The sequence below is a fragment of the Heterodontus francisci genome, chromosome 10 (assembly GCF_036365525.1).
Source record: "Heterodontus francisci isolate sHetFra1 chromosome 10, sHetFra1.hap1, whole genome shotgun sequence".
Taxonomy (NCBI): Eukaryota; Metazoa; Chordata; class Chondrichthyes; order Heterodontiformes; family Heterodontidae; genus Heterodontus; species Heterodontus francisci.
This window is the reverse complement of record NC_090380.1, coordinates 72,627,194-72,646,611: the sequence shown is the minus strand read 5'-3', so window position 1 is coordinate 72,646,611 and position 19,418 is coordinate 72,627,194. Positions and strand designations below refer to the sequence as shown.

The window sequence follows — 19,418 nt, the reverse complement described above, 5'->3', positions numbered from 1 at the left end:
AGATTCTAGCATTTCCCCTGCTCTCTACCAATGATCACCCGCCCCCCCCCCCCCCCCCACCTCTCCCCAAACCATTCAAACACAAACATATGGTAAAGTGCTGGAATAGGTCCAGAATATTGACACACTCCACTGCGGCATAGTGGTTAGCACTGCAGCCTCACAGCTCCAGCGACCCGGGTTCAATTCTGGGTACTGCCTGTGTGGAGTTTGCAAGTTCTCTCTGTGTCTGCGTGGGTTTTCTCCGGGTGCTCCGGTTTCCTCCCACATGCCAAAGACTTGCAGGTTGATAGGTAAATTGGCCATTATAAATTGCCCCTAGTATAGGTAGGTGGTAGGGAAATATAGGGACAGGTGGGGATGTGGTAGGAATATGGAATTAGTGTAGGATTAGTATAAATGGGTGGTTGTTGGTCGGCACGGACTCGGTGGGCCAAAGGGCCTGTTTCAGTGCTGTGTCTCTAAAAAAATAAAAAATCTAAATAATGCCGAAAATCATGTCACAATAAAGTATGTTTAAAGAAAGTAATCGCATACTTGAATGCAATTTTTCTGCGTCAGGGTGCGTTTTACTGGGAGCCCTATATTTAGCTGGGCACTGGACGCTTATATATATATTATACATGTGTGCATGCAACCAGCAGCCAATGTGATATGACGCATAGTGCGCTAAACCACAATCATTTTTCAGCGATCTTAATTTTCTTTAGAATAACCAACAGGTGTAACCAACCGGTGACAGGGTGTCTTCATCAGCAATATGGGTGCATTTACAAACATTGTTCTCAAACTCTGGCTCCTTGTCTTAGGTAAGCTTTCACTTTGACTCCAGTTATCAGTAATTCCAGTTGTACTCAGATTATTTGAATTTTATGTTCCTACTTCTTGTAATTTTATGTCCCAGGGCCTGCTGTCGGTCTGGAAGTGATCCAGTCTCCTTCAGTTCTGTCCCTCCTGAGAGGACAGACAGCTCGGATCAACTGCATCCTGATACCCGGAGAGGAGCGAATGGATTCGGTGAAATATTATTGGTGTAGGGCAAGAGACAATCCTGGCATCGGATGCAACGAAACCAGGAAATTCCTCAATCAAAGCTCTCGCGTGTCTGTATCGATGCCTCGGGGTTCACTTGTCATTCGGGAGGTGATTGTGGACGATTCCGACCCTTACCACTGCCTGGTCCTTAGAGTGAAGCCTCGGCCCTGGAAAAGCTTCACAGGAGAAGGAACAAAACTGAACATCGAAGGTAATTAGATTAACTAAAACTGAATTAGTTCAATGTATGGGGCAAAGGAACTAGAATTAGCTCCACACGGACACCTAATCTGGATTGATATGCTCAGTGCACTGGGAGCTGGACTGAACCAGCGTTTAACTTTCATTTCACAATAACTATTAAACAGAAGGTACTTTCATATAGTTTTTAAAAACTTGGTTTTGATGGAAAATAACCAAAAGACAAAACTGGGTAATGCTAATACAAATACAGGATATTGGATAAATGCTTGAGCAGGAGAAAAAAGGCAGGGGAGTGTGACTAATTGAATAGCTCTTTCAAAGGCACAAGCAATATGGGCTAAGTGGCCTTCTTTTGTGCTGCACAGTTCTATACTAACAGAGGAATGTTATTTATATAGCAAACGAATTGCAAATAGCATTGCGAAGAAGGGTCACTGACCCGAAACGTTAACTCTGTTTCTCTTTTCACAGATGCTGCCAGACCTGCTGAGTGGTTCCAGCATTTCTTGTTTTTATTGCAAATAGCATGACTGCTTTGTGAAATAGGTGTTGTCATTTAAACCAATATCGTCAATGAAATAAAGAAAAACAAAGTGAATTTGTGCCCGAACAAATTATATTGTAAAATCATGGGATATTATTCTGGCCAGTTATTTCATTAGGGTAGATGTGTTATACTTTATGTATCTGATCATAGATGGAATAGTTACAGCACAGAAGGAGACCGTTCGGGCCGTCGTGTCCGTGCCAGCTCTCTACAACAGCAGCTCAGCTCGTCCCACTACCTTTTCCCGTAGCCTGCAAATTTTTTTCTCTTCACGTTCTCTATCCAATTCTCTACTGAAAGCTCCATACAATCATCGAATGATCTTGTGATTTGTATATTGATAATCTAGTCAAACTGATTCAGTAATTCCCCATTTAGTATCAAATTTCCATCAGAACTGAAAAGGCCATTAACCTGAAACGTTAACTCTGTTTCGCTTTCCCTCGCACCTGTGAGTATTTCCAGCAATTTTTGTTTTGATATAATTTACGTTATTTTAATGTGTTTATTTAGCGGAACCTGAAGTATCTCTCTCTGCGGATCCCGAGAATGAAGTTGTTGCCATTCAGACTCTGACTTGTTTGGCTGCGGGATTTTTCCCAAGAAATCTGAACATGTCTTGGTTTGTAACGGGAGATGTCTCCTATCAAACAGAACCGGGTTCCCTGATAGAAAACAGTGACAGCACTTACAACCTGAGCTCCCGGCTGCGGATTACAGACAGTTACTGGGACCAGGGAACCACCGTCACCTGTCAGGTTCAACACGTTACAGTCGTCAGGTCAGCAAGGAAAAGTTTTGTTCACAGCAAAGGTAAGTTGTTCAGAAAGGGAATAAATGTTCGCTACCCCCAGTTACTCCACATCCAATCTGTGGAATACTAAACCTAATGTGTCTTTCCATTTATGTATGGAACATTTAACAAGTAGTCAGGTCACACACTGAAGGTAAAATTGATAAACCTGTTTTATTAGACATACACAAGTGGGTGCTACGATCCGATTCATGGGTTAGCATAGTGAAATTATCTGCACAATAATGCGTTATGTCGGAGGGCGACAATCTTTAACAGTGACCAGATACTTGGGATATTTACATAAAAGAGATACCGAAGACAATCTTGCTTAAAAGCAATCTTAATTATCGGAAATGAACTGTGCCTTTGTTAAAATGTACTTCTAGTCGCTATTCACCAGAAATATATTGTCAAATATTTCGTTGAGCAAATGTTGTCTATGAAAATATATGAAGTTGGATCGCTAATCGCTGCATATATGAAAACGTCCGAAGTTTTATCATTTGAATTCTGAGTAAAGCAGTCCTTATTTTGATCAAGCACGTGGGTGTAGTTAGGGTTTGATACATACCTCACTGAAGTACAACGCGGTAAATTATACATGAGAAATAGGACATTTTAAAGCCACTTACAAGCTAAACATACTATCTGATGGACATTTTCTATTGTTTTATTCTAATCATCATAGCAATGAGCATTTATAGTTGAAAATCATGGCCTGGTTTATTTATATATAGCCAGAAAAAAGATTCCAATCCATCTTCATCGTTTCCCTTTAAATCTAAATGCTCCCAACATTCATGCTGAGCTTTGCATAGTCAGTATGAAGGACAATTATAGGATTTCGAGCAGGTTCAGTCCCCAGGTATACTTGCATCATATCTAATTAATTATAACTTGTGATAAAAGCCCTCCCAGATGATAATCAACGTTTAACTCTGTCACCTCATAGGCTACCAAAGTACTACCTGTAAGCCAATTTAGAGTACAATGTAAAATGACTTATTCTAATTTTAAATTAATTAGAATGTGATAAAAAAAAACTTTAATCAAAGACATGTTGAATTACACTGCAACATGTCACACATCTCATAAGATAGGATAACTCCTCATAATTAAAACTAAGTTTCTTTTACATCGCAAAACCTATAATGAAAACATTTGTTTATGAATACAATGCAAATGTGGAACTGATAATATATTTACGATTTCAATATTGTACCTTTTGGCTAATAAGGACACAAGTTAGCAGTAAAAGTGGATGCATGTATAGAGGAGTTACCAGCAATGCTCCTTCTAAAGATGTGTGGGTGCATCGTCACACAACAATCTGGAATGCACCTCATATTAAAAATAAACAGGCCGTTCATAACATTGTCAGTTAGTTGGGAGGAATTTCCAGCCTAATACAAGTCCTGACTTTTAAAAGGCACATTGCACATGGACAAAAAAAGGTAGTGACCAGAGGAGTTTATAACCTGTCCAGTATAAAGAAATTTTAGATGGAACTCTGGTTACCAGATAGACAAATAATGAAATTGGTAAGCATACATTGGGAGAAATGGGCAGAAATATGCTCCCAGGGATAGCTAATCAGTAACTGGGAATGAGCAGAGAGATGGCCAGCAGTCTGGACTAAACGAATAGAAAATTGGATAGACAGCCAAACAGTAAGAGAAATGGGCCCTGGAGTAATGTGTTGATAAATATATTCCATATAATATCAGTGTGTAGGTCAGTCAAATCAGTTTTGGGGATTACAACTGCATTAATGGGTAACCATAAAGACCCTTTAAACTTTTCCCTCTAGGACTTATGTATACAGAAAAAAATTGGTTCTCCATTTAAAGCCACAGATACAGTACCGCAGTGCGATTGGTATCTATAAACTGAACCAACACATTGATAGACGCTGTTAATCTAGAAGTTAAATTAAAATGACAAAAATGTATAAATGTTTCAAATGTCTCAATGTTGTGCTGAACATTTTGGCTAATACAGAATTGCCAGATAAATGTAATTTTTAGCATTATTCCATAAAAATGTAAATCAGTGATTTATTTGGATCAGTATCTTAAGTTTTTCATCTTCTTATACCTGATTCTTAGGAGCAGTAAATCATATACAGTCAGATTGACTGGTTGGTGATTGTGATGCTTAAGACCTGCAAAGACTAGCGTCCCGTTAGATGTTTAGTTTAGTTTAGTTTAGAGATACAGCACTGAAACAGGCCCAGCGAGTCTGTGCCAACCATCAACCACCCATTTATACTAATCCTACACTAATCCCATATTCCTACCTATACTAGGGGCAATTTATAATGGCCAATTAACCTATCAACCTGCAAGTCTTTTGGCTTGTGGGTGGAAACCGGAGCGCCCGGAGAAAACCCACGCAGACACAGGGAGAACTTGCAAACTCCACACAGGCAGTACCCGGAATCGAACCTGGGTCCCTGGAGCTGTGAGGCTGCAGTGCTAACCACTGCGCCACTGTGCTGCCCGATAAGATGTCAAACTGTGTCACATTGAACCTTTTTAACCATTTTTGGTGGCGATTAAAACAGAGAGACACTGGCAGTCAGGATTTTAACCAGAACAGTGGAAGGATTTACACTGAGACTGAAAGTTTAGAAATACTGGAGGGCAGTAAGAAGGTATCTTGTTTAAGTCAGTAAGACAACCTATTGATGTGTTATTTTATATTAATATGGGAAGATAAGTTGAACTGATTTATGCTTTGAATTAGGGAATCACTGTTGCTCTGTACGCTCTCCTTACCGTAATAAAACAGCTTTATGATTTGTAATCTGGTCGTGTCTCACAAGCTTTGGCTTGATCCACTTCAAGACTAAAGAATGGTCAGTTCACTTCGGGAAGAGACTGAAGCCACTGAAACTTGGGAAGATATCTATGACAGACACAAATTCATTATTTTGACAAAGCTATTAATCCAGTTAAGGTAAATGCCCCAGTTTTTTAAAAAAAGTATTTTTAGGAGAGCATCAACAGGTTGTCAATCTTTTATCACAGCTGGGTGATCTCACCCTATGTACTCTATTTACAGATGGTTTTGTCCCAGCCATCATACGCTATCTCACCATCTTTGTGGGAATGAGTTTGTTACTGTCGGCAGTGATCTGTGTTCAGATTTGCAAATAAATGGTAAGCAAATTAATTATCATGGTTTTGTGTATTAAATATTTGCATGAGTGTGTCTTGTTTTATTTCTCAGAAGCTCTCGTGGCATTGCCAGCTCCTGTCTTTCTGAAAGATAATCGGGAGATGTATGTATAAAATGAACTTTATGCTCCTAGTTCCAGTTTTGATGCCAATTATTTAGAATGATCATTTCCTTACTTCATAAAAAATGAATATATTTTAGGCTTCACTTAGCAATTCATTAAATAATAGAGCTATTCCAAAAGGTTTATTTAGACTCCGTATACACTGTAAAACAGGTAAAATAAAATAATTTTTGTCTGTTGTTACGACCAGGTGAGAAAAGGTTCTAGGGTTCTCTCAGCCTTCAGCTGGTTTTACCGTAACACGGTTTTACTTTAAACACAGTTTTTTTTTAGCTCCCACTTAGTGAATCGTTGTTCACCAACTTCCAATTATAAAGTAAAGAAACTAGCCAAACAGGTTTTCTTAGGTGTAAAGAAAAAAGGTTGAACTTTATTAAACTTAAACTCTAATTTAGTTAACACCTACAGATATGCGACACTCCCATGCTAGCATGCATACGTGATACACACATGCAGATAGAGATAGAAAAGAGAAGAAATAAAGTGGAAACGTTTGAGGCAATATCTGAAGATGGTTTTGATTACTGTTTTTCGAACTCACTGTAAAGTCCTTGATTGTAGGTGGGTCTTGCTTTTCATTGGGACCCAGTATTCTTCCTAAACCTTGTTCGATGTTGGGAGACTTTTCTCTCGAAGTTCATGTGCCCTCAGTGGGTCCAGAGGCTTATCAAAAAGAGATGGGAGCAGACAGGACAGGTCTTCTCACTCCAAGTGCAAAACAGTCTTTTTTTTGTTCAAACTCTTTGTACAATTCAGAAAAACCCAGGTTGTCAAGCAGGTTAGTCATGTGACTAGCTGGTCTAACCACCTCGGTTTGTAGATTTTCTTGTCTTAGCCGACCCTTGAATGTCTTTTCTTACGCACAAAACCTGGTGCTGAAAGTCCATGGTGGGTTAAACTGGAGCAGGGAATAGCCCCTTTTGTGCCTCCAGGCACTGTCTAAGTATGCAAATGTTTTTTTCCAGCCACGGCTGATCTATTTAACATGTTATTTCCTCGCTCCAGCAACAGTTTAAAATCAATGTTCACATGACAAAATTAATATGCCTCATTCTTGGCAGGTGGGGGTCTAGCATGACACTGTAAACATCGATTAACTATCAACTAGCAGGAAATGTATATTATAGAATCAACAAATAAAACAAAGATCTCAACAGGTTACATAATAGCAGCAGTTAAAGCAAATCTCTTCAACAAACTAAAAAAATTTGCACTTCAACTAATTCAACCTATTACATCTTGCTCAAACTATGTTTTAAAACTGAGATTGCACAAACTCATCAGTTTTCTCTATTGTTGGCTTATGTTTATTTTGCTGTACACTACGAGAAACGTTTTCCACCGGGACAACATTGGTTTCCTTTGTGTAGCGGATAACCTTTTCCTAAGTCAAATTGATTGTCTTGTGGAATGTTTGCAAGATTTGGAAGTGATTCTCCACACAGAACACTTAGAAAAGCACTAATTGTAAACAAATGAAACAAATGGTTGGAAATACTCTGGATTATATCTGAATAATGACATTTTAAGAGTTTATCTTAGTTATAAACTACAGTAACATACTTGTTCGTTTCAGTTCTTGTAGCCGAAGGCAGTGAACCACAACAACATATTTCATTTTAAAACTTTAAAAATTATAAATACAGCTCCCATTTCTCACATGGCAGTTTACTCAATGCAAGTTGGATCAAATCATAATTATTGTGATCTAGATTACATTTTGGCGATTGTTTCGGCTTGTATAGTAAAAGACGCCAGGTCTGTGGATTAACCTTTATTTTTTAAATTATTATTTTGCCCTCCCCATGTCGCCCTGAACAATTCCAACTTGGAGTTGCAAAATAAACCTCACTTTGCTTTTCTCCAACAACATGCCTTGAACCTAGCTTCATCAACAAGACTAAAATTTAGTGTCAATTTGTACTGAATTGTTGGCGGATTTGGGCAATGCACCGACAATCATTAGCCAGAGCCCTGACATAAGCAAAGGGGATTTCCATTGCAATCTTAGGCAAACTTACACAGCTCAGAGACAGTACATTAACTTGTTGAGAAAGAATTGATGAATCATACAATGTAAAAGCCATGCTTGGTTAAAGAACTGTCCTGCATCTTAAAAGATGTTCCAAAGTGTGAAATGGATCACTTCTTGCAAGAAACCAGATCCCCAAATTTTTTCCAAATTACTTTGCAGAAAGGAGTCAAAATAATTTACTTCAATGATGAATTTTCCATCTTACATTCAGTCCATGTTGATTTAAAATCACCAGGTTAAGAAAGCAACATTCAGACCAAAATGAAATATATTCTTTGATGAAGCAAATCTTCATTTTAATTACAAATTGTTTTCTCGCGTGATACAAATCAAGTCGCTTCTTGCTTAAAAAAAAAATCATGCAACAAATATTTGGCTTCAGACTGGGCAGAAGCTGCTGCGTATTTCATTTCTGAAACCGAGAAACTCACACACCAAATATATGAATGATCCATGAACTTATAAAGTTTTTGTAACTTACATCATAATTAAGAGAACATATTATGACAAAATGTTTGATTTCCAGCAGTTCCAATTCTAAAATCAACAGATGCATTAAGCCACAACTATGATTTGTTAGAATGTTCAATAATTAGACTGCAGGACTGTTTTTCCTATAAGACTCACACACCAAACAGAATCCGAAGATCAGCTAATGTAAGCTTGGTAAAGGATCCTCCAGTTCCCGATAGCACCTTCTTTGCTAGTTCCTTTTTCTTCTCCTGTAGCTCAAAGACTTTGTCCTCAATAGTACCCTCACACACAAACCTGGAGGGAAATGCAATTTTTAGTATAGCAACAGTTTTGTTTTTAAAACTAAAATTACCACCATTTCTGATTACAACATAACCTGTTTATCGTGAAATCTAATTTGCTGCAAAATTTCACTGCATTAAGCATTTTGCAGCAATGCATTATTCTCAATTTGTTGAGATGGAAAAAGCAACAAGTTCCAAATTCAGCTGCAATAATAGATCCACCTGAAACTGATGTAAATTACATAAGAAATAGGAGGAGTAGGCCGTTCAGCCCGTCAAGCCTGCCCCGCCATTCAATAAGATCACGGCTGATCTGTCCCAGGCCTCAACTCCTCTTTTGGGCTTGCTCCGCATAACCCTCGACTCGAGAATTCAAAAATCTATCTACCTCCTTAAATACATTTAGTGACCTAGCCTCCACAACTCTGAAGTAGGGAATTCCAGAGATTCACCACCCTCTGAGAGAAGAAATTCCTTCGCATCTCAGTTTTAAATGTGTGACCCCTTATTCTGTAACTATGTCCCCTAGTTCGAGATTCCCCCACCAGTGGAAACATATTCTCAACATCTACCTTGTCAAGCCCCCTCAGAATCTTGTATGTTTCAATAAGATCACCTCTCATTCTTCTAAACTCCAATGAATAAAGGCCTAACCTATTTAGTCGTTCTTGATAAGACAACTCCTTCGTCCCAGGGATCAGCCAAGTGAACCTTTTCTGAACTGCCTACAATGCTAGTATATCCTTCCTTAAATACGGGGACCAAAACTGTATGCAGTACTCCAAGTGTGGCCTCACCAACACCCTGTACAGTTGTAACAAGACTTCCCTATTTCTAAACTCTAACCCCCTAGCAATAAAGGCCAAAATTCCATTTGCCTTCCTAATTACTTGCTGCACCTGCATGCTAATCTTTTGTGTTTCATGCACAAGAACACCCAGATCCCTCTGTACTGCAGTATTTTGTAGTCTTTCTCCATCTAAATAATAATCTGCCTTTTTATTCTTCCTACCAAAGTGGATTACCTCACACTTTCTCACATTGAACACCATCTGCTCACTTAACCTATCTATATCCCTTTGCAGATTCTTTGTGTCCTCATCACAACATGCCTTCCCACCTATTTTTGTATTGTCAGCAAATTTGGATACACTACACCCCCTCCCTTCCTCCAAGTCATTAATATAGATAGTAAATAAATAGTTGAGGTTCTAGGACCGATCCTTGTGGCACCCCACTAGTTATGGCTTTCCAACCTGAAAAAGGCCCATCGATCGTGACTCTCTGCCTTCTGTGTGTTAGCCAATCCTCAATCCACACCAACACATTACCCCCAATGCCCTGACCTCCTATTTTGTGCAATAGCCTTTTATGTGGCACCTTATCGTAAATTGACATTGATTCAATGACACTTTAACCCAGATAGAATGCTATATTTTCAGGGACGCAGATTATCATCCTGACCTGAAACACATTATCTGTCCTGATCAACAAGGCCTGAGACCCTGATGCAGACAGTTTTCTGTACATGAACTCAAATTAGCATTTAAAAAAAAACTGAGATTGCAGATACTAAAGTGATTTATGACTATGGCACAAACTGATCCAAAAGTTGCAATTAGTATTCTAATTTTCAAGCATGATTTACATCGGAACAATAACAGGCTATTCAGCCTTTTGAGCAGAATCCGCCATGCAATGAAATCTTGGTTGATCTGTATCCTGCTCCATTTACTGGCCTTGGCTCCAAATATCCTTGACTAGTAAAAATCTATTGATCTGAAATTCATAATTAAATAACTATTCTAGCATTTGCTGCTTTGTGTGACAGAATTCCACAATTCTGCCACCCTTTGCGTGATCATGTGTTTCCTAACTTCCCCCCTGAAAGGCCTGGCTCTGATTTTAAGCTGATCTCCCCTCGTCTTAGACTCCCAACCAGTGGAAAAGGTTTCTCTCCATTACCCTATCAATTCCTTTCAAAATCCTAAAACCTTAAATTAAACTTCCTCTTAACCTTTTATTTTCCAGGAATCCAAGCCTAGTGTATGCAATCGCTCATAATTTAACCCCTTGAGCCTTGGTAACATTCTGGTAAATTTGTACTGCACTTCTTCCAAGGGCAATATATCCTAAGGTGTGATGCCCTGAACTGTACACAGTTCTCAATGTGATCTAACCAGGGCTTTGAATAGCTGGAGCAAAACCTCCTCCCCTCTATATTCTAGCTCCCCTAGATATAAAGGCTAACATTTCATTAACCTTTTTGATTATTGTTTCATATCTGACAGTTTAATAAAGCAAAATACTACAGATGCTGGAAATCCAAAATAAAAACAAAGTGCTGGGAATACTTAGCAGGTCTGGCAGCATCTGTAAAGAGAAGCAGAGCTAACATTTCAAGTCTGTGACCTTACATCAGAACCCATTTTAGTACATGGACCCCCTCTTTGGATCAATACCATTCCTAGGCTGTTATCCATTTAAAAAATCCTCAGACCTTTTCAATTTTGGTCCAAAATGGATGACCTCACACTTGCCTGTGTTGAAATCCATCTGCCACAATTTTGCACACTCAATTAATGTTTCTTTGTAAATTTATGCTCCTGTCTACACTACTTACCATGTCATGTATATTTATGTCATCGCCAAACTTGGATATATGGCATTTTATGGTGTTAGTCAAGTTATTAACAAATATTGTGAATAGCTGATGCCCCAGAACAGATCCTTATTGGACATCACTATTTACTTCCTCCAATTCGAGTACATACCATTATCCTACTCTCTTTTCTACCACCTAACTAGTCTCCTAGCCAGGCCAATAAATGGCTTCAATTCCATGAGCTTTAATTTTAGCTAAGGCTCTTATGTGGAACCTTACTGAATGTCTTCATATTAGCCACAAGCATAGACATTCGCCTACTACTTTATTTACTTCTCGATGCTTGTCTTAAATTTTGGAGTTACATTTGCAATTTTCCAATCTGAAAGGGACAGTTCCAGAAATTAAAGAGCTTTGAAAGATTATGGATACAGCAACTGCAATTCCCGCACCTACTTCTTTTAAAACTCTGGGGTGGAAATCATCAGGTCCTGGGGATCGGTCAGTTTTTAGTGTCATTACTTTTTCTGGTATTGCTTTCTTGCTTACTTTAACTTTAGTGAGTTCATGCCATTATTAGTTTCCATGGAATGTCAGGTATATTCTCTTCCTCTATTACCATTTCCTTGGCCGGAATTTCACTTTCATCTGACGGGAGCCGTCCACTGACTGACCTGCGGACCGCATTTTACGGTCCCCAGGCCCTTAACTGGTCTGAGGCAGGACTTCCACCTCACTGAAGCAGTAAGTCCCGCCTAATGGAGCTGCTGGCCAATCAGTGGAAGGACAGCCCCGGGAAAAGGTAAGTTTTTGGGGTCTCGCAGGGGGTGATCAGTCGGTCCCCAGCGAGGTAAGGGTGGTCAACTGGGGGGACGGGGGGGATGGGGTGGGGTGCTGTTGGGTGTGGTTCGGGCATTGGGGGCGGCCCTCTTGGCAGGCACAGGGTGCCCGATCATGAGCCCCCCACCCCCCAGGGCATCGGAAAACCACCTGCTTTTGTCAGGCTGCTTTTCTCAGACCTGACCGGCCAAGTATCAAAAGCCCGCGGCGGCAGGTGGAGGCCCTTAAGACCTTTAATTGGTCTGGGGCAGGCGGGCCAGTCTTCGTCGCCGCCACCCTGCAGAAAATGGCAGCGGAGGCAAAAGCAGGTCAGGAAGGGCGCCCCCGAGCCTCCCACTACATTTTATGCCCGCCATTGCCACCAACCCGCTCTTTGGCGGGGAGGGGGATCTAAAATTCCGGCCTTTATTTTCAGTTGCAATATCACCCGTATCTGTTTTTAAATACCCACATTACCCTTTCCCTCTAATATCAATGAAAAACTTTGCCTTAATCTTGATATTCCTCGCAAGTTACTTTTCATATTCATTTTTGCAGCTCTATCCTTTTTGTTTTCCTTTGCCTCTCTTCCAGTCCCCTGGATCTACACTATTCTTTGTAGTTTGCATGCTCTTTCCTTTAGTCTTGTTATCTCCCACCTCTTTTGTCAACCATGGCTGTTTTATTTGATAAGTAGAGCTTCTGCCCTTTAGGGATATTTCCTGGTCCTGTATTAAGCCAAGTTCTTTTTTGAAGATCGCCACCTGTTCATCTGTAGTTTTACCCACTAACAGTTTTGACCAGCTTGCTTTCGTTAGTATTTGTCTCATCCTGTTAAAGTTAGCCTTACCAAAATCTAGAATCTTAGTAACTGTATTACTGTGTTCAAACATTGAATCTAATCATATTATCATCATTGTTAGATAATAATCTAAAAGTAAGGGAACATTTATCTAAGTTTTGCTCGTTACTAAATCTAATGTGGCCTGCCCTCTTGTCAGTTCCAGAAGATATTGCTTCAGAAAACTATGTTGAATGCACTCAAAAACATTCACTAGCTTTTTAACTCGAGCTACTCTGCTCTTCCCCAATCTATAAAAAAGTACTGAAGACTCCCATTAAAACAACTCTGCTTTCATCATAACTGTAGTATTAAATTGAATTCTCAAGGTTCTCTTACTGCTGCCCTTCTCCCTCTCAGCTGCTCTTCAGCCCACACCTGGTATATCTGGCTTATTCCCAATATTCTAAATTTAAAGTCAATGTAACAAGTATATTTGTAAAAATATTTGAAGAAGTAAATATGTAGGCTCACAGTTCCTTTCATTTTTAAGTTTCAATTCTAAGCAGCAACTCAGGAAACCCGAAGAGAAATTATTCCAAGAGAAATTTTAGGATTTTGCATAGTCATGGAAGTGGCTGCCAGGTGCCCCTCTTCCTGATTTGTGAAGCTGTTTGAAATATACAATAGGACAGATTCATGAACCAGCAGGTGCTTTATTAAAAAACATTGCAGATGTTTGTTTGAATATAATTATTGTATTTTATTTTGAATGGTGTCATGCAAAACTAAAATAAATGATTTGTATTTATCCTTTCCATTCATTTCCACTTGCTCAGAAAGGGAATACAGGATCTCTAGTTTGATGTCTTTTCAGTTACCTGTGCACAGTGACGTTCTTGCACTGCCCTACACGATAAATACGATCAGATGCCTGCTCCTCCAGTGCTGGGTTCCTGAAAACACAATTGGGTGCATACATGAATGTGACCTGACTAGAGTACAAAAGTACAATTATCAATAAATCAATATATTTTGTTGACTCCATTAATTTTAATTTTAGATTAAATTTTAGATGCATCAAGATATTTTTGACAAACTAGCAAATCTGTGAACACCCCCTGCAATCATGCAGTTGCTACCATGGAACAAATAAAATGTAAGGGAGTTTGAACAAAAAGATACATTATTCACATTATAGGCATACCACCTCCCATTAGTGTTGTTTTCATAAACAATCCACATTATCAACAGATTAAGTTATATAATTTGGTGTCTCAATTATGCTAATATGATTATCTGAATTTGGTTAATTACAGCTACCCTGCTCTGAAATAGTAGGACACAGGTCCCTGAGAACTCCCCAGTTTCAGCTCAGCTATGGGAGGGGGCACAAGCACTGATCAGAGATGGCTTCACTAGTAACAGTGAGGAAAAAAACATTTCAAATAAACCCAAGAGAGTCAACAAAGGATTCTTTTGTGATTAGAGCAGCATTGGTTGAGGCCTGGAGTTATGTTACTATCTGCCTGCAAACATAAAGCAGTGTGTGATACAGGTGCAAGCGGAATAGGAGTCAAGAGAAAAATCTAAAGAAAGGGGAAAACTAGTTGCACTAATGAAATAAAAGGGAGAATGTTCTCATGAATTTAAGAACCAAATGATTATTACAAATGAGGAAGTTCAGCTCCTTAAGTCCCATCTTTAAAAAGCATTTGTTAAAGGAATGCATTGATCAATGATGCTAATGAGATTGAAGCAAGACATCCTAATTATTTGGTCACTTCGATCTAATGATTTCTGTAAATCATAACATTATTGCCAGCTACAAATTTGAAGTGTTAATAAGAATTAATACATTGACAACTAAAATGTTTGAAATCAGATATTTATTTTTTGAAAGCAGCAGTATAAAACTATCTACATGCACATACCAGCAGCAAGGAGATGTCATGCCTTTCAATATCACATTTTAATATAGTCTATCTCCAGTACTGCTGATCCTTAATCTTACCAGTGCATATCTAACAGGAAGAGGTGGTTGCCTCCAATGAGATTCAAACCCACACCCCCAGCACACAGAGAAACCAACATGACCTGTGATAAAAGGGAAAGTATTTAGAAATGAAGCGTTCGCAAGATAATCAATTCTTAGAAAGAACACATTACTGAAAATTCAGGTTTAAGTGAAGGACCTTCATATTTAAATAAACAGTGCACATAAGAAAGAGTGATTTAACCAAGTATATTTGACTATATCAGTAGAATTCCCAACATGTCATCAGACTGAACTTGTATACATTTTTAGTAGTGGATGTGTGATGGTATCTGCAGTCTGCATGGGGAAACAAGTACTAACTGTTATCTGAACAAATGGCTTGTCGAATGCTCTGGCAGGTGCACTAACCCTGGTTTGCAAAGATTTTTTTCATGTTTTGGGAACAGAATGTCCCAACAGAAACTGAAAACAAATACTTCAGGTTGCGAAGGTTGGTTGGAACCAGATAAAACAGTGAGACAGTGTTATCCAAATTTAGACAGCAGAAAGGTTTTTTTTTAACAGGCAGGTTGAAGAAAGAGAAGAATTGATCCAGGAGCGGTTTCAGTTTTTTTTTTAAGAGGAGCTGATTAACCAGACCCAGCCATACAGGACACATGGATGTCATTGAATGGCACAAATAAAGGTTACACTGGGAATCCATGCCATCAAGCCTGTCAAAAGGAGAACTGAGGAAGTCCTGGAGAAGTACAGCATATTTCTTTTGGTGAAGACTGTACCTGTGGAGTTCGAGATTAAAACAAAACCACTGTCAGTGGGGAATTGCGTCGGCATTTTGGAAGACAGGATCTAGAGACTTACCTGAGGAATTTCAGGGTTTTGAAGAACTGTGGGACTGTACTTTGGTACCATAACTGCTCAATGGACCACCTAGTAAATCCTTGCGATCCAGGTTGTCGTCTCTGATACCAAATGTGTAATTTGTAATATCTTGACCGTGAATTACTAATAATTCATGTTTAATTCATGTTGATTGTGGTTTGATTGTTAAATTAAAAGTTATAAAAGTGAAATCTTGTCCACTGAGCATTTTCTTATTGGGTTCTTTTGGTTTGTTGGTCTCCTGGGGGATCATAACAGGATGTTTACATTTTACACAGTGGTTTACATATCAGGAATTTCAAGAATGGGCTGCATTAAAGTTAAGAATTTTATTGTCCAATTTTCTTTCCACCTCTCAAAGATGACGACTTATGCTGAGTATGATAACATAGGTATCACCAGCATTCTAGTACCTGATCCAAGCATCCATTCTTCATATGTGAGGTTAGATGGTAAGTATTTAGAAAGATATTTGCCAGGGATAAGGGGAAGGAAGGTACATGTACCAAAGTTAAATCTAGCCTAACCTTACTTAAAGATTACAAATCTGCAAGGTACTAGAGGGATATCAACAACTGCACGTTACCACTTATTAGCATCATCAGGGAAGAAAATTGGAAAGAAAACAAAGCTCCCTTAGTATTCTGAATCTATGGTTCTTTTTCCTTAAGACAACCCAAAATGGCAACCAGCTGGTACCTGAGGTCCTTTAGGGTTAGTATTAAATTCCTCCACCAAATCCATACGACGTTTAGGAGTCACAGAGCCATCCAGAGTAATATAGCTCAGACTGATTCGATCCAAGTGGCCTGCCACCACATGCAGCATGCTGGTCCACTGAGAAATTATTACGCTGAGAGAGAAATGATCAATAATAGTTACATGCAACAAAATGGCAAATATGGCCTCAACATTCAATTTGTTTGTACCAGAAACTATTGAAACTGGGAATGTAAAAGACAGCACAAGATAATGTAATATTACTTGTCCCTTTGGTGTAGGAACCATTGTAAGATTTACAGGACTGCAAGTAATATCCAAAGAAAATGTGGGTTTTATTATAACTTCACAGTTACTGCATGAATCACATCTGAATAAATCTCACTCTGCTGGGCTCCACCCACAACTGCCTGGTCATGTGTGATGCGTCATCACTTCGTCTGGTAATCTTTACTTACAACTCTTAAGGTGGTCCTCTCAAGGTCGGCGCATGACAGGTAATAGCTACATGTAGAGTCTAATTCAGATATTGATTCCACTACAATCAAATTGGCAGACATGGAAAACATTGGTGAGTGAATTTGAAAGAGAAGAGAAAAGAGTATTTTACATGGCACCTCATACGCTCAGGATGTCCTAAAGCCCTTTACAGCCAATGATTTATCTTTGAATTATAGTCACTCCTGTATTGCGGGCAAGCACAACAGTCAATTTGCTGTGATGAGTAGCACATCCCCATAACATTTACAAAGCTCAAGTCAGGAATGTGATAGCATATTCACCACTTGCCTGTATGGATGTGGCAACAGCAGCAAGATGCTCGAGACTATCCAGCCAAAAGCAGTTCATTTGATTGCTGATCCAGCTGCTGGACTTAAAATCCATCCCTTTCACTACCAGCACAATACAGTATATACAATCCATAGGATATATTGCAGTAACTCACCAAGGTGACTCCAACAACATTTCCTGTTACTGAGAAGGACAAGAGCCATAATCTGGTGGAAACGCCATCACCTCCAAGTTCCCTTCCAATTGATACACCATCCTGACTTAGACTTATATCACTATTTCTTCATCTTCCCTCTGTCAATATCCTGTGCTACAACTAAGGCGGGAGTAATGCACTGTTAATTCAGTCCCACTACTCCACAGGTCATAACATATTAGTAAAGTTTCCCACCCAATGGAAAATAGCCAAATTAATCACTATTTGTCCCCCAGAATAAAGCACAGATTTCTTTGAACAATAACAAAATTAACCATTTATTCATAAACTAAGTTTTAAACAATAATGAGATAACTCTATACGTGAAAGGATTCCTTTCGAACTTCTTATTCTTCTGAACCCTCATGCATATACACACATATACACACATTAAAAAAAAAACGGTTATCCGGTTATAAAAGGATGTTTTGGATTACAACTGTTTCATAGGAATAATAAAATAATTAGGTTGTCACTTTCTGGTAGGGTATTTCTGGGGCGGTGAGGTGTCCCGGAGTCGAATCATCAGATACCACTCGAAGTCTCTCCAGGAGAGGTTGATGAACAGTCTGTGATGGGCAGGCATTCATGGCACTTCATTTGCAGCAGGCACCACACAGACCTTTCAATAAAGGGTGTAGCAATAGGTCTATTTGGGTTTTGAAATGGCAGTCTAGCAATAGAAGCTTTCTTGAGCTTTCAGGATCTCCCAAAACATAAGAGGCAACAAGAATCGCTCCTGAGGCAGAGATTTTTCAGAGAATGGAGGCATAAGAATTTGCCACCTTTTAAAATGCAGGGCTTCCTCTCAGCTTGGGAGCCTTTCTCCACAGAAAACAGCAACTCCTCTTTTCCAGGGTCTTTTCCTTTCCAGGGTTCTTTTTCCTCTCTCCATGCAGACCACAACCACCACCTCAAATGTAGAATATCTTTTTTTTTTTAAAAAGAGAGGCAAACCTTTTTCAGGGAGAGGTCTTTTTCTCTGGTCAGAAAAAATAGGTCCCAGCCAGTTTGTTCTGCCTCCTGCCTGTCCAGCACTGGTCTTTCACAAAGCAAAAGTGAAACTGATACTCTAACAATCAAGTCATGTGACCTGTCATTTCCCCTTGCTGTTGTTTGGAATGGGTGTCTTGCAGTCTGTCCCACTCAGTTCAAACACCAAGTTTCAGCATTCAATGTTCACAGAAAATCCCTTTTCTCAGTCTTTTAAAAACACACAGAATTCTAAACTTACAAATAAAAAACAAAACTCTTGTAACACCTGGAAGTCCCTCTTTAACACTTTGTGGGAACACCACTACCACAAGAATTGCACACAAGCAGTTCTAGGACAAGGCCCACCACCAGCTTTCCAGGAAAAATAGGAATAAGTAATAATGAGCCCTTACCAGCACCAACCCCAAAAACAAATTTAAAAAGGGACAGCTGCCACTAGGATCAGCTGGCGCTGGTGAATGTGAAGAGCTTTTGAGCCTGAGGGCAGCTGATGATTATCAGTAACGATTATTGCAGCTGGAAATGTTTGAGTAATTTATTTTCCTGCCGTGAGCCTTGGACTTGCTCCTGACTGTCTGTGGGAATACAAGACCACTATATTTTGTTTCCCTCTCCCTCCACAGGGACTGGTTCTCAGGAGCAGATTTGCCATTCCCTATGAACATATCTGTGTATGTCATTACTGTGAAGGAAGATGAACAAGAGAGGATGGAGGGAAGCAGAGTGTGGCAGCACCCCTCAAGTTATTAACTCCCCCTCCACACAAAGAATATATGTGTAGCACAAATCCTATGAAGACTTTAGTGAGTGGATGTGTATTGAAGGATGCAAATACCCACAGGGGCAATAGGAAAGCTGCATAGAGGACTGGCAGGTATGGTCATCTGCCCTGACAGCTGTTTGTGGCTATGAAAGTCACAAATCAAAAAGGAAATTAGGAAAGCAA

At 39.4% G+C, this 19,418-nt stretch overlaps 2 protein-coding genes across 7 annotated transcripts in view; one reads left to right on the top strand and one right to left on the bottom strand.

Moving 5' to 3' along the window:
- The first annotated feature begins 717 nt into the window (after positions 1-717).
- Positions 718-5,743, top strand: LOC137374191 (tyrosine-protein phosphatase non-receptor type substrate 1-like). The gene is made up of 4 exons (XM_068039978.1): positions 718-809; positions 905-1,246; positions 2,300-2,599; positions 5,649-5,743. Exons 1-4 carry the CDS (start codon positions 761-763, stop codon positions 5,741-5,743), a joined length of 786 nt encoding a protein of 261 aa, XP_067896079.1. The 5' UTR covers positions 718-760.
- The window catches only part of ttf2 (transcription termination factor, RNA polymerase II), a 77,152-nt gene continuing 62,772 nt past the window's right edge, over positions 5,039-19,418 (bottom strand). Inside the window, exons 19-22 of one of the 6 annotated variants that reach the window (XM_068040732.1) lie at positions 16,468-16,621; positions 14,902-14,984; positions 13,769-13,843; positions 5,039-8,692 (exon numbers count right to left, since the gene is read on the bottom strand). In XM_068040732.1, coding sequence (XP_067896833.1) covers positions 8,548-8,692; positions 13,769-13,843; positions 14,902-14,984; positions 16,468-16,621 — 457 coding nt within the window. In that variant the 3' untranslated portion in view covers positions 5,039-8,547. Of the gene's footprint in view, positions 8,693-13,768; positions 13,844-14,901; positions 14,985-16,467; positions 16,624-19,418 lie in introns of those variants that run through there. The other 5 variants (XM_068040731.1, XM_068040730.1, XM_068040729.1 and 2 more) reach the window with 5 other exon arrangements.

What these genes read in the sequence shown, in the direction of transcription:
- LOC137374191 (XM_068039978.1), top strand. Translation starts at nt 761, where the DNA reads ATGGGTGCATTTACAAACATTGTTCTCAAACTCTGGCTCCTTGTCTTA. An exon ending in ACTCTGGCTCCTTGTCTTAG is followed by an intron (nt 810 to 904) that starts GTAAGCTTTCAC and finishes TTTATGTCCCAG; the next exon opens with GGCCTGCTGTCGGTCTGGAA. An exon ending in AACAAAACTGAACATCGAAG is followed by an intron (nt 1,247 to 2,299) that starts GTAATTAGATTA and finishes GTGTTTATTTAG; the next exon opens with CGGAACCTGAAGTATCTCTC.